Raw genomic sequence first — 15,596 nt, 5'->3', positions numbered from 1 at the left:
TAGTATTTTGTTGAGAATCTATGCATCTATATTCATAAGAAATATTGCTCTATAGTTTTCCAGTGATGTCTTTCTCTGGTTTTAGTATCAAGGTAATATTGGCCTCATAGAATAAGTTGAGAAGTGTTACTTCCTCTTCTATTTTTTAGAAGGGTTTGTGAAGAATTAGTATAAACAATTCTTTGAGCATATGGAAAAATTCAACAGTAAAGCTATCTGGACTTGAGCTTTATTTTTTTGGGGGGTGGGATTTTTAATTACTAATTCAATATCTTTTCCTGTTATTGGCCCATTCAGATTTTCCATCTTCTTGAGTCAGTTTTGATTATATATTTCTAGAAATGTGTTCATTTCATCTAGGTTATCATTTCATCTATATTTTTGGCATAAAGTTATTTATGATATTGCCTTATAATCAATTCCGTATACAGTCAGTACTGATGGTCCTTTTTCCATTCCTGATTTTAATAATTTGAACCTTCTCTGTTTTTGCTTTATCTGTACAGCTAAATGTCTGTCAACTTCATTGATCTTTTCTTTTTTTTTTCTTAATTTATTGCGGTGACAATTATTAGTGAAATTACATAGATTTCAGGTGTACAATTCTGTATTACATCATCTATAAATCCCATTGTGTGATCACCACCCAGAGTCAGTTCTCCTTCCATCACCATATATTTGATCCCCCTTACCCTCATCTCCCACCCCTTACCCCCTTACCCTCTGGTAACCACTAAACTATTGTCTATGTCTATGAGTTTTTGTTTCTCATTTGTTTGTCTTGTTCTTTTCTTGTTTTTGTTTATATACCACGTATCAGTGAAATCAGTGTTCTCTGCTTTTTCTGTCTGACTTATTTCACTTAGCATCATACTCTCAACATCCATCCATGTTGTCACAAATGTTCCTATATCATCTTTCCTAAACGCCGAATAGTATTCCATTGTGTATATATACCACAACTTCTTTATCCATTCATCTATCGAAGGACATTTTGGTTGTTGCCATGTCTTGGCCACCATAAACAAAGCTGCAATGAACACTGGAGCACACGTGTCTTTATGTATAAGTGTTTTCAATTTTGGGGGGTAGATACCCAGGAGAGGGATTGCTGGGTCATATGGTAATTCTATTCGTAATTTTTTGAGGAACCTCCACACTGCTTTCCATAATGGCTGCACCAGTCTGCATTCCCACCAACAGTGCATGACGGTTCCTTTTTCTCCACAGCCTCTCCAACATTTGATACTATTTGTCTTGTTGATGATAGCTATTCTGACTGGGGTGAGGTGATATCTCATTATGGTTTTTATTTGCATTTCTCTGATGATTAGTGATGTTGGGCATTTTTTCATATGTCTATTTGCCATTTGTATGTCCTCTTTGGAGAAATGTCTCTTCAAGTCCTCTGTCCATTTTTCAATTGGGTTGTTTGTTTTTTTGTTGTTGAGCTTCATGAGTTCTTTGTATATTTTGGATATTAGCCCCTTACCGGAGGCACTGTTTGCAAAAATCTTCTCCCATTCAATAGGCTGCCTCTTCATTTTGTCGATGGTTTCTTTTGCTGTGCAGAAGCTTTTAAGTTTCATATAGTCCCATTCGTTTATTTTAGATTTTACTTCCATTGCCTTTTGGAGTCAAATTCTTAAAATGCTCTTTGAACCCAAGGTCCATAGTTTAGTACCTATGTTTTCTTATATGCAGTTTATTGTGTCAGGTCTTATGCTTAAGTCTTTGATCCATTTTGAATTAATTTTGGTACATGCTGACAGATAAGAGTCCAGTTTCATTCTTTTGCATGTGGCTATCCAATTCTCCCAGCACCATTTATTGAAGAGGCTGTCTTTCCTCCATTGTATGTTTTTAGCTTCTTTGTCAAAAACTGCCTGTCCATATTTATGTGGTTTTATTTCTGGGTTCTCAATTCTATTCCATTGGTCTATGTGTCTGTTTTCCTGCCAATACCATGCTGTTTTGATTATTGTAGCCCTGTAGTACAAGCTAAATTCAGGGAGTGTGATACCTCCAGTATTGTTCTTTTTTCTTAAGATTGCTTTGGCTATTCGGGGTCTTTTGTGGTTCCAAACAAATCTGATGATTTTTTGGTCTATTTCTTTAAAAAATGCCATTGGGATTTTGATGTGGATTGCATTAAATCTGTGTATTGTTTTGGGTAATATGGCCATTTTAACTGTGTTGATTCTTTCAATCCATGAGCACGGAATATCTTTCCATTTCTTTGTGTCTTCTTCAATTTCTTTCAAAAATGTCTTATGGTTTTCAGCATATAAATCCTTCACATCCTTGCTTAAGTTTATTCCTAGGTATTTTATTCTTTTTGCTGCAATTGCAAAAGGCATTGTTTTTGTATTTCTTTTTCTGAGATTTCATTGTTAGTATATAGGAATGCAATGGACTTGAGTACATTGATTTTGTAGCCAGCAAGTATACTGTATTTGTTGATTGTTTGTAAGAGCTTTTTGGTGGAGTCTTTCGGGTTTTCTATATATAGCATCATGTCATCTGCAAAGAGTGATAATTTAGCTTTTTCATTCCCAATTTGGATGCCTTTTATTTTTTTCTCTTGCCTGATTGCTCTGGTAAGGACTTCCAACACTACGTTGAAAAGCACAGGTGACAGGGCACAGCCCTATCGTGTTCCTGAACGTAGAGCAAAGGGCTTCAGTATTTCACCATTAATTATGAGATTAGCTGAGGGCTTGCATATATGGCCGTTATGATGTTAAGGTATTTTCCTTCTATACCTATTAAGTATTTTAATCATAAATGGATGTTGTATCTTGTCAAATGCTTTTTCTGCATCAATTGATAGAATCATATGATTTTTGTCCTATATTTTGTTTATGTGATGTATCACATTGATGGATTTGTGGATGTTGAACCATCCTTGTGCCCCGGGGATGAACCCCACTTGGTTGTGATGATTAATCTTTTTAATGCATTGTTGTATTCGATTTGCTAGAATTTTGTTTAGGATTTTTGCATCTGTATTCATCAGAGATATTGGTCTGTAGTTTTCTTTTTTTGTGTTGTCCTTACCAGGTTTTGGTATCAGGGTAATGTTGGCCTCATAAAATGAGTTAGGGAGTACTGACTCTTCTTCAAGTTTTTGGAAGAGTTTGAGCAGGATTGGTATTAGATCCTCTTTGAAGGTTTAGTAGAATTCACTAGTGAAGCCATCTGGTCCCGGACTTTTGCTTTTGGGAAGGTTTTGAATGACTGATTCAATTTCTTTACTGGTGATCGGTTTGTTTAGATTTTCCAGTTCTTCATGGTTCAGCCTTGGAAAGCTATATGTTTCTAAGAACTTGTCCATTTCTTCTAGATTATTGAATTTGGTGGCATATAGTCCTTCATAGTATTCTTGGATGCTCCTTTGTATTTCTGTGGTGTCCGTGACAACTTCCCCTTTTTCATTTCTGATTTTGTTAATTAGTTTCTTCTCTCTTTTTATCATAGTGAGTCTAGCCAAGGGTTTGTCGATTTTGTTAGTCTTTTCAAAGAACCAGCTGTTTGTCACATTAATTTTTTCTATTGTCTTTTTGTTCTCTATTTCATTTAGTTCTGCTCTGATTTTTGTTATTTCCTTTCTTCTGCTGACCTTGGGTTTCACTTGCTCTTCTTTTTCTAGTTCTTTAAGGTGTAACATGAGGTTATTTATTTGGGATTTTTCTTGTTTCTTGAGATAGGCCTGTAATGATATAAATTTCCCTCTTAAAACTGCTTTCGCTGCATTCCAAAAATTTTGGTAGGATATATTTTCATTGTCATTTGTTTCTATGTATCTTTTGTTCTCTCCTCTAATTTCTTCTTTGACCCAGGCCTTCTTTAAAAGTATGTTGTTTAATCTCCAAGTATTTGTGTTTTTTCCTGCTTTCTTTTTGCAGTTGTTATCCAATTTCAAAGCCTTGTGATCAGAGAATATGCTTGGTATGATTTCAATCTTCTTAAATTTGCTGAGGGTGATTTTATGTCCCAATATGTGGTCTATCCTTGAGAATGTTCCATGTACACTCGAAAAGAATGTATAGTCTGATGTTTTAGGATGAAGTGCTCTATATATGTCAATTATGTCCATTTCATCTAATGTGTCATTTACGGCTCGTATTTCATTATTTATTTTCTGTTTGGATGATCTATCCATAGCTGTCAATGATGTATTTAAGTCCCCTAGTACAATTGTGTTTTGGTCAATTTCTCCCTTTAGTTTTGTTAGTAGTTGCTTTTGTTAGTAGAGCACTTTGGTGCTCCCTGATTGGAGGCATAAATATTGATGACTGTTATGTCTTCTTGTTGTATATTCCCCTTTACCATTGTGAAATGTCCATCTTTGTCTCTTGTTATCTTTTTTACCCTGAAGTCTGTTTCATCTGATATCATTATGGCTACACCTGATTTTTTCTGTGTACCATTTGCTTCAAGTGTCGATTTCCACCCTTTCACTTTGAGTCTATGCTTGTCCTTGTAGCTGAGATGTGTCTCTTGGAGACAGCATATGGTTGGGTTTAGTTTTTTGATCCAATCTGCTACTCTGTGCCTTTTTATTGTTGAGTTCAATCCATTTACATTTAGGGTGATTATTGATACCTGGGGATTTCCTGTCATTCTATCTTTAGTTTTCTGGTAAGGCTCTGTCTCCATTGTTTCTTGGACTTTTTGTTGTTGTCTACTATTTCTGTGTGGTGGTATTCTATGATGTTTCCCTCTGTTTTTCCTTTATTACACTACATATTTCAGTTCTGGATTTTTTTCTGAGTGGTTATACTTAAGTTTATGTAAAAGAAAGTTTGATATTTAGAGTATTCCATTTTCTTCAGTACACCTACTTTCTCCATTCCCATATTCCGGTTCAGGCCTTTACTCTCCACTTTTTATGTTGCCACAAATTGTCCCTGTTGATGGTGGTCGAATAGCCTCCTTTAGTATTTCTTGTAGTGCAGGTCGTGTATTAGAAAATTCCCTCAGCTTCTGTATGTCTGGAAAGGTCTTTATTCTTCCTTCATATCTAAAAGGTATCTTTGCTGGATACATTATTCTTGGCTCACAATTTCTCTCTTTTAATAGTTTGAATATTTGGTTTTACTCCTTCCTGGCTTGTAGAGTTTCTGCTGAAAAATCTGATGATAATCTAATGGGCTTTCCTCTGTAGGTTACCGTCTTCTTTTCCCTGGCTGCCTTGAGGATTCTTTCTTTGTCGTTGATTTTAGACAGCTTGAATACAATATGCCTTGGAGAATGCCTGTTGGGATTGAGGTAATTAGGTTTTCTATTTGCTTCTTGGATTTGAGGATCCAGTTCTCTCCACAAGTTTGGGAAGTTCTCATCAAATTTTGTTTGAATATATTCTCTGTTCCCTTCTCTCTTTCTTCTCCTTCTGGTATGCCCATTATTCTTATATTGTTGTTTCTGGCAGAGTCAGAAAGTTCTTGTAGACTTCTTTCATTGCTTTTAAGTCTCAAGTGTCTTTCTTCTTCCATGTGTGTAATTTCCAGGTTTCTATCTTCGATGTCACTGATTCTTTCCTCCATCTGGTCAACTCTACTACCTAAGCTGGTTATTTCATTCTTAATTTCTTCTATTGAGTTCTTAATCTCCAGAAATTCCATTTGGTTCTTTTTGAAAATTTCAATCTCTTTCGTAAAATGCTCATGTTGTTCTTTGATTGCATTTCTAAGTTCATTAAACTGCCTTTGTGTGTTTTCTTGCATCTCGTTGAGTTTTTTCAGAACTGCAATCTTGAATTCTCTGTCATTTAAGTCACATATTTCCATATCTTTAAGTTCCTTTTCTGGAGACTTATCACTTTCTTTCTGAGCTGTCTTGTTGCCTTGGTTATTCATGGCAATTACTGATTTATTATTTCTCTTCCTAGACATCTACAGGAGTGGGTTCTGCAACAGGTTGATAGGAAGAGGTCTTTCTTTTGTTTTCCAATACTTGTTGGTAGAATGTTTTATTTTCTCCCCGACTGCAGCCTTTTTTTTCCTCCCTCACACAGTAGTGCTGTGTTTTCTCTGCACTATTCCAGCTTCTCACACAATGGAGGGATTCCGTGGAAAACGGGCTTCTTCTCTGTTAACAGTTCGCCTGGATCATAGGGCGCCATGTCCCTGTGTGTATGCGGAGAGCTGTTGAAGTTCCAAAGCTCTTTCTGCACCAGATTCAGAGCCCGTATGTTTCACCAGTTCTGTTTACTCCTTCAGGCATCCCCCCAGATAGGTGGGGCTAGGGGCGGGGTAAGTTGTGAGAGGTGGCCCAGAGCAATGTCAGCGACCACCACCACAGCTGGTCCTGCTTCCACAGCATTCTCCCCTTTGCTGGAACTAGTTGGGCTGGGAATCTGTGTCTGCGGTCCACAGTTCTCAGAGCAGCAAATATTCTGTCCTTTAATCTGACACTGCTACTGTTCCGCTTCTAGCACCGGGCAGGTGGGGGCAGGGCGAGCTCTGGGAGGGTAGGGAACGGGTAGCTAGTCTCAGTGCCTAAGGCTTCAGTTCTCTGCTCGGCAGTGAGGGTTTAAACCACCGTTTTCAGCCTTCTTCCCTCAGTCTTTTCTCCGGGGTCTCTGCCGTGAGCGTTGGGTTCAGCCGTGTTATACGCTGCCCCCTCAGCCCTGTGGGCCGTAAGCGGAGCCCTAAAAGTCCGAGTTCTTCCCTCTCCCGCAGCTGCAGTAGCTCCGGGATGCAGCGAGTTCGGAACACTGAGCTAGGTCTGTGTCCTGTGCCTGCGCGGCTCCGTTCCCCCACTTCTCCCTTCCCCCATCCCCAGCTCATGCGATTCTCCTACCTTTAGGTGAATTCAGTAGTGGGCCTGTTCGTCTTGCCTGTCTGCTGTGCAGGGAGTCCTTTGTGGAGTTATTGTTGTTCGGTTAGTTGTAAATTCCAGGGGAGCTTTACAGAGGCTCACCTCACGCCGCCATTTTGATGACTTCTCTTGATCTTTTCAAAGAACCAACTTTTTTTATTTTTCTGGCAGCTCAAAAGAGAAACTTTACTGTCATAAATCACATAACACAAATATAATTTGTCCAGGGAGAAGGCTCTTTTACAATCTTTATATATGGCACGCTCTCCTTGGACCTGGAAGAGCAGAGAAGGGAACTTCACACAGCCTCACTGGCTGTCCACAGATCTCTCCTTCCCAGGTCAGGTCTTGGCCCGGTGATTCAAGGTCCACCTGAAACTGGCCTGTCTTGGGCCTTCCATGCCAGAGGTCAGCACCAAACCTGGCCATTCTGCCCTGAGCGCGAGTTACAGAGAAACCCTGTGTGTAATTGAAAGTGGAACAAGTGTTTCCTGTAAGGTAATCGAGGCTGACTCAAGACATCCTTGACCTTTCCCTCTCAAAGAACCAACTTTCAGTTTCATTGATTCTCTCTTTTTCTATCCTCTATACTATTTCTTTCCTTCTGCTTTGTTTGGGTTTAGTTTGCTCTTCTTTTTCAAGTCTCTTAAGGTGGAAGTTTATGTTATTGATGTGACATCTTTCTTCATTGTTAATGTAGGCATTTGCAGCTATAAATTTGTCTCTTAACACTAATTTAGCTAGATCCCATAAGTTTTGGTATGTTGTATCTTCATTTTTCTTCACCTCAAAATATTTTCCAATTTCCCTTGTGATTTCTTCCTTGGCCCATTGGTTATTTAGGAATGTTTTATTTAATTTCCACATGTATACGAATGTCCCAGATTTCCTTCTGTTACTGATTTTTAATTTAATTCTTTTGTGCTAGGAAAAAAAACGTATGATTTCATTGCTTTTAAATTTATTGAGGCTTATTTTATGATGTAACATGTAGTCTATCCTGGAGAAAATTCTAGGTGCACTTGAGATGAATGTATATTCTGCTGTTAGGTGGCATGTTCTATAGATTTATGGGTTTACAGTGTTGTTCAAGTCCTCTATTTCCTTGTTGATCTTCTGCCAAGTTGTTCTATCCATTATTGAAAGTGAGGCATTGAAGTCTCCAACTATTGCTGTTGGATTGTGTATTTTTCCTTTCAATTCAATCAGTTTTTGCTTCATATATTTTGGGGCTCTGTTAAGTGCCAGCACCATGATTTCGTGCTGGTTGTAAGCTATAGTGAAAAGCAATGCTGACACATTAACCCACAGAGGACAAACTGGAATTTGAAAGAAAGGCATTTTGAAGTTTTGTTTTCCAATATTTTGACCACCATGATGAACTATAGGATAATGGTTAAAAACATGGGCTTTGTGGTCCCTCAGGCTGCCATTTATGACTCATGTGACCTTGGGTAAATCACGTAACCAACTGGATGAGTTTCTTCCTCTGTAAATGGGGGTAATGACAGCACCTACCTCACTGGGTTGTTGTGAGGATTAAATGGGATTGTGTGTGATGACCTTAACCTAAATTTGTGCTGGCTTGCCACATGTCTATCTGCTGATAGCAAAGTGATTTGGCGTTGTCTGAGCATGTGCTCAGATAAGAGAGGGACACCATTCAGAAATGAAGCATTTGATATGGACAATTCTCAGAGGCACAGAGCTACCATCATTAAAAGCTATCGGCTAGATTTTACTTCATGTATGTGTAGCAAGTAGGCAGGCTGGGCCTGCATGATGCATACAGAGAAATAATGTGATTTGAGGAATTGTAAGAATGGTCCCCCATCCCTTCCCCCATATATACATATCCCAGCATATCTCTTATACACTCTACACTTTCAGATGCCCAGAATTCTACTAGTATTGCTTTATTATTTTAGGGTCCCTCTACCAACAGTCCTCTTTGAAATGCAAACTCTCAGACATTGTACATAGCCTGTTTTACACTTTCCCACTAAAGCACTAGTAACTGGTCAGATTTATTTCCTTCTGCTAGAAGACATCCTACATAACACAAGAGTGACAGAGTGCTGAAGGTTGGAAATAAAGAGCACTGTGGGAGCACGGACAGTTACAAGTACATAAAATAAATCTCACTTCTTTAAGCACGCTTACAGCTGACTCTCAGACCAGACATAGCCATGTAAGTGTCCAGCTGTGTCTAGATACCAAGGTGTTCGCCCCATCCCACCTCACCCCATACCTTTTCCCCTTTCAGAGGTGATGGGGCTATTAGCAGCTCAGGCCTTTCTATTCTACTTATTCTACTTGCAGGGTTGGCAACAATGTGGCCAATAGACCCCCCTTCCCCTAATCCGTAGCAGCCAGGTAAGGCTCTCTCTCTCAGTACCTGCCACCCAACTGTGCACCAGAGACCCAGGCCAGAGATGCCAAGACAGCTCAGCCACAGTCCTCAGCACCAGGGCTCATCTGTTGATTCTCTTTCTGGGTTTAGATTACATGCACAGCGCCCACCGCCCTGTCACTGGGGGCCACCTGGGGAAAAAGGAGAGTAGTTATGTGGGCGGCGTGGGCACCAGCCCCAGGAAGTCGAGCCGCTGCACGCCCTCGCCTGCCGACTCTGAGCTTGTCAGCTTTTGCTACCTCCACATGCGGGAACAAAGGAAGGAGCAAGAAAGCCGGACAGATGTCAATGAGAACTTAATCTTCTTTGAAGAGACCAGGCCCCGGACCAAGTCTGACCCCACATCCAAAAGCTCTGGCCAAGGTTACGATATGGTCCCTGATGACTTTGATGTAGCCAGCCTAGACCACGAGCCTTGTGCCAGCAGGGCCCGGTCCTATACCCTGGACAATTCTCTTGGGGCTGAAGCCCTGAATTTCTACTGTGACTCTTGCAAAGCCAAACTCCAGGATCAGCTGGTTCCTCGCAAAGGTGGGAGGTCTGGATCCTCTCGTGACAACATAGTAGACTTGATGTCCCTCCCACCCCCTGGGAGTGAGGAGGAGGAGGAGGAGGAAGATGAGAGCACTTCACTGTTGCCTGCCATTGCTGCCCCACCTCCCGGTTTCCGAGACAACAGTTCTGATGAGGATGACCCCAAGCGCCGGGCTGTCCAAAGCCAGGAGCAAGGACGTCACTTGCGTGGGCTCCTGTATGATGAGATTCCGGTGACATTGATTGACAGTGTGCAGACCCGGACAGTCCGAGATCATGCCCAGGAGCTAGATGATGCCCTGGTGTCCACTCTGCAGGCTCTGGAAGCCCTGGCAGCCTCAGAGGATGGACCACACCCCCCACCCCCACAGACTGCAGGTAACAGCCCATTCCTCCGCCCTCTCTTGCCTCCCCTTCCAGGCAGGGCCAGCAGGTGACACTGCTTCTTCTGAAGCAGAGATCAAAGTCACTGTGGTGTCTCAGAGCAGTGGATGGGCCAGAGGCAGTTCAGAGAGGATCAGGGAGCAACGACTCTGTGACAGGTGTCTGCTACTCAGCTCCAGCTAGAGCTCTGGCTCTCGCCGTTCCATCTCTGGAAATGTCTTCCAGATGGACCCCAGTGATTAGGGCCACGGTGGCTACAGAGCCAGACCAGGAGAGAGGATCAGAGCAAAACTGAGAGAGATATAGAAGACATCCAGCATGCACATGACTGGAAGAGAAACAAAACAACCAAGTAACCACCTAGTGGCCTGCGATCAGTGTAGCCAGGAGCCATTACTGCTCAAGGCAGAGGTGTTTATCCTGCGTAAGAACATGGGCTCTGAGTCATACATACCCAAGTCCTGGCTTCTTCGCTCACTTTCAGTGTGACCTTTGGCAAGGCCTCTCTGAGCCTCACTTTTGTCATCTTAAATGGGTTTGATAACAATAGCATATCACATATGGTTGTTGTGAAGATTAAATGAGATCATCCATGCAAAGCACTTAAGCACTGCCTAGCACATAGGAAGGACTCAGTACGTGGTAGCTATTATTATTATTTGGTGTGAGAACCATGCAACATGCATGCTCTTCCCTGTTACAGACACACATACATACATCTGATAGACAAACACGTGTCAGACATGCACCCATAGTCATACACACATACCTCCATACACATACCCCTTACAAGGAAGAGGTCAGTATACAGCGACAGAAAAGGAATAGGGAGGAGTAAGGTGAATGAGAAGGCATGTGAGGTGGAAAGTGTGGACAGAGAGGGTGAAGAGGTTGGGGTCAGAGGGAGCCTGGCTGACCAGGGTGAGTACCAACCCCTGCCTTTTCTGTATGTAAAGGCCTCCTTGGTGTGAGACAGCCCCCATGTGTTCCACCCCCACAGCTGGCATTTCTCTTTGTTCAGAGTCTGGAGCTCCAAGAACTAACTGCTCCCAGCCTAGAGGCTCATGTGGCAGCCAGAGGGAGGACGAGCTCAGCTAAATGGGCTCAGCTGCAGGGACTATAGGCAGGCCTGGCCAGATGAGGAGGCCCAGATCGAGAGGACCTCTCTTTGCCAGCCCTTTTCAGGACAATTAACAAAAATTTCCTAGCTGTGGTATCTAAAAATAATGATGATTAGCATGTTGTTTTGCATGTGATTTGCATGTTAATTTGCCATCAAACTGCCCAGATCTTCTCTATGCCTCCTTTGTTTCTCTTTCGGATTCCAGCCTTTCACAACCCCTCTCCCAGCTTGCCTTTCTTTGTCCTCGCCCCTCTACTCCTCTCACCTTCAGCCCTGCAGTCCCCACTGGCCTGCCTGCTTTGCCCCAGCCTGCACTACTAGCTGACGTTGGCCCCCATAAACTCTCTGTATATGGCTGGGAAAGGACTTGGTCTGAGTTCAGTGCAGCAAGCCCTGTCCCTGTTCCTCCAGGTCTGATTGTGCTGGCCACTATCACCCCCGAATCATCGCTGGACTCAGGCCATGAAACCAACTCTTCAGAGCTCACGGACATGTCGGAAATGATGTCTGCCATGAAGCAGCACCAAAACACCACCTACTTCTTGGCCCAGCACCTCAATAAGGACAGTCTCCTGGCCCGCAAGGACCTGCCCTTTCGGATCCAGAGCTGTGCAGCCCAGGCCGTTCTCACAGCCCCTTACTCTCTTGGGCGCCCGGATCCCAACCCATCCCTCCATCCAGCTGTCCCAGGCCAGAGTCCTGGTCCCCCTGGCACTCGCAGAAAGCTGCCCCAGTCAGAGGCCCAGCCACACCGAGAGCGAACATATGCCCTGGCAGTGCACCCAGCACTGTCCCCACAGCTTAATGAGCAGAAGAGTCTGAGCCTGCTGTCCCCAGTTCCTGAGAACAAAGGGCCTGGCCACACTAGGGCAAGTCTAGAGATGTCACTGAGGGCGGCCACAGCATCCCTCGGTGAAGAGCAGGTCTCTGAGCTAAGGGAGAACCTGCCAAAGGAAGTCAGGTTAAGCCCCAAGCTTATCCTGGACCCAAAGGGCAGTGTAACCCCAGCTATCATCTCGACTGCCCTACCACCGGTGGTTCACACCAAGAGTCTACCCACCCCTGGTGGGGCCTTGGGGAACTCCCCGAGCAGTGGGGAGAGAAAGCTGGAGGCCAGCGTGGTGAGGCCGGAAGTCAGCATGATGAATGGCAGTGCCAGTAAGAATCTGAAGTTCAAAATGAGCCCCGGTACTCCAGAGACCTCACGGAATTCCCAGCAGCAGCTGAGCCCAGAGGTCTCTTCCAGCTCCAGAGCACCCACAGGCAGCCGGGCTGACAGCCTGCATCTATCCCCACAAGGGGACAGGCTGCCTGTTCAAAGTTTCCCTCCCAAAAGCTATCTTTTGCGAGCGAGTCGAGAGTCAGTGAGCAAGCAAGCTACAGGGGAGGTGGCAGGTAAGGGTGGGCCAGAGGGTGCTAAGCCTTCCCTGCACAAGCAGGGCATTGTCTCTGGCCCGGGGGAGAAGGGACAGCTGGAGAGCACGCCCCAAAGCAGCGAGCTCGAGGAGAGCAGCCTGGTCCCCCGGGCTGCCTACCCCATGGCTCTGCAGAGCCCCAGTTGCCACTCTCGAGGACACAGCCCCAACTGCCAGCTGCGAGGCCAGAGCCCCAGCTGCCATCCTCAAGGCCAGAGCCCACTGAGGTCCCAAGTTGCCGGCCGGCAGGTGAGCACCATGCCCTCTCGGAAGCTTGAAACGACCCTGGATGGAGCCCACCCAACCTCTGAAGGCCCTACAAAGCCCAAATCATCTCGAGGTCCTTTCCGGCTACGCAATTTATTCTCTGCCACCTTCCCAACCCGCCAGAAGAAGGAGACTGATGAACGGCAGGCCCAGCTGCAGAAGGTAAAGCAGTATGAGCTGGAATTCCTCGAGGAACTTCTAAAGCCACCAAACCAGGGGGAGCTGCCGGGCACTGAGTACCTGCAACCCCCAGCACCAGGACGCTGCAGCTGTCAGCTACGCAGCAGCCCCGTGCAACAGGGGCCTGGCATGTCCCGCGAGCAGAGGCGCAGCTGCGATTGTAAGCGCATCTGCCGGGGGGGCCGGCCACAGGCCCCCCAGACACCAGTGCATGGCCTACGGGGGAGGGAGAGGGACAGGATCCCCCCTACCCAGAGGCAGCCTGAGGCTGGCCCAGACTTGAGCCTCAGCAGTCCCACCAATGTCCGACGCATCCGCTCCACCAGCCTGGAATCCCGAGAGTGCCGATCGGCCCCTGAGAGTGGTGTCTCGTGCCTGACCACATGTGCCTCGGGGGGCGAGTGTCTGGGGGCTCCCAACTACCGGAAACTGAGGCGCCGCTACAGTGTCAGTGAGCTGGACCAGGGTGACAGGGCCTCGCTGCCCTCCGACGTCTGTCCGCACCCACCCTTAGGCGTGCTGCCCAGGGAGGCCACGGAGGCAGAGGCAGGCCTCCCCCTAGTCTTGGGTCCCAAAAGCAAGCCTCTGGAGTCCCCGACCCCGGGAGACCCCTCATATGTCCAGGTTGCCCCTGAGACCAAAGGCCCCAGGCCGATGGCCGTGTTCTCATTGCCAGAAGAGGTGTACCGGAGGCCTGCTGAGCTGGACGAGGACAGTGAGAGCAGCAGCAAGTGCTGCTCCATCCGCTACTGCTTCTACTACCGCAAGTGTGACATAGCGGATGACACCAGCGATGGCAAAGATGAGCTCTCCTACTCCATCCCCATGAAGATTCTGCCTGGCATGAAGCTGGATGAGCAGGTGGTGCCTGTAGTGAGTAGGACCCTGCAGGTGCTGGATGCTGCCACCTGCAGCAGCAGCAGCCCTGAGGCCTCCCGCACCCAGGAGATTGACCTGCGGGTGTCCACCTTCGAGGGCAGCCTGGCCAAGATCAATGCCCTGCGGGCCCACGCCTATGGCCTGCCTGACGGCTTCCTGGCTGCCCGGCTGGACACCAACGAGCTGTTGACAGTCCTGCGGCAGTGTGTAGCCAGCCCTGAGGCCCGTGCCCCCAAGCCCTACGTCTCCCAGATCTCTGAGTACAAGCTTGAGCTGGCTCTCAAGTTCAAGGAGCTCCGGGCCTCCTGTCGCCGTGTGGCTAACGTGGACAAGAGCCCAACTCACATGCTGGCAGCCATCACGGGCAGTTTCCAGGTGCTGAGTAGCCTCATTGAGACCTTCGTGCGGCTGGTGTTCATCGTGCGTTCAGAGGCCCAACGCCAAGAGCTGCTGGCCAAGGTAGAAGAGGTGGTGAGGAACTACACCTTCCTGCTGCGTGCCGCTGAGGAGTCCACAGCCCGGAACCTTAACCAGCAGCAGCAGCAGCAGCAGCAGCAGCAGCAGCAGCAGCAGCAGCAGCAGCAGCAGCAGGTGGCAGCAGCTATAGGGGTGGCCCTGGAACACCCACCGGGCTCCCCAACTTCGGCGACTGTTATGAGCACATTCACCCGCTCCTTAAAAACCCTTATTAAGTAGGGCATCTGCCCAGGCCTCCCCCTTCCCCATCCTCGGCCCCAGGTCTGAGCTTGGTGGTCCTTGTATCCTGTGGTGAGTGTGTGTCTCTGCTGGGCCAGTCAGGGTCCAAGAGCCTTCAGTCTCCAGGGAGCGAAGACTCCCCACATTGAGGCTGTCCCTGAGGACTCAGGGCCACTGCAGCCCTGGGTGTCCTCACCTCTTCCCTGGCCTTTAGGTGTCACTGTGAGGGCCCAGGCTCCACCTCACTGCGCCGGCCACAGAGCTGTATTTTATCTCTTCTCTAGGGCTGAGAGGTGACATCAGGCACACTTCCTGCTCCATTTTTGGGGACAGGGAAGCTAGGGCCTGAAGCAGGCAGGCCCAAGGGCCCTGAGCTCCTCTTGGCATCTGTTCCCCTCCAGGGAGCAGTGGCAGTAGCAGCAGGCCACAGTGCTAAGTGGAGGGGAGAGGGCACTCAGCCCTCATGTGCCCACCCACCCTGGGCTCACAGTCACTTGGCAAAGCCACCCCAGAGAGCCTGTGCCCGGGTGGTAATCCTGCAGAAAACAGCCACACGGGGCTGTTTGCAGCCGTCCCAACAGGCTGGCAGCCTCTGGAGCCCTCGCCCCCAGGCCTAGTAGCTCCACACCAGCCATCCCCAAAGTGCCCTGCCCCTCACTGATGGGCAGGGCAGCTCAGTCCACTAGGGAGCAAATATCTGGGACCACCCCACTCGTTTTGGCTAAGGTACCTGGTGGAAATGTCTGCCCTGGGGAGCTCCCGAGCAGGCCGTGGAGCCCGCCTGGCCCGCCCAGCGTAGTGCAGGGGCTGTGGCTGCAGGTGTGCAGCTCCTCTCTCAACATCTCTCTACCAGACAGACTGTCCTTAGGAGTTCGACTTA

The 15,596-nt window shown here is 46.6% G+C and overlaps 1 protein-coding gene across 8 annotated transcripts in view; it reads left to right on the top strand.

Annotated features, from left to right (window-relative positions):
- Positions 1-15,596, top strand: part of FRMPD3 (FERM and PDZ domain containing 3) — a 141,127-nt gene extending 125,531 nt beyond the window's left edge. For 7 of the 8 annotated variants that reach the window (XM_081042954.1, XM_081042953.1, XM_081042956.1 and 4 more), the window contains 2 exons: positions 9,329-10,150; positions 11,691-15,596. In XM_081042954.1, the coding sequence (XP_080899080.1) occupies positions 9,329-10,150; positions 11,691-14,716 (3,848 nt within the window). In that variant the 3' untranslated portion in view covers positions 14,717-15,596. The remainder of the gene's footprint in view (positions 1-9,328; positions 10,151-11,690) is intronic. The other variant, XM_081042959.1, reaches the window with a different exon arrangement.

This window comes from Rhinolophus hipposideros (assembly GCF_964194185.1).
Source record: "Rhinolophus hipposideros genome assembly, chromosome: X".
Lineage (NCBI taxonomy): Eukaryota > Metazoa > Chordata > Mammalia > Chiroptera > Rhinolophidae > Rhinolophus > Rhinolophus hipposideros.
This window is presented reverse-complemented; position numbering and strand designations above follow the sequence as displayed.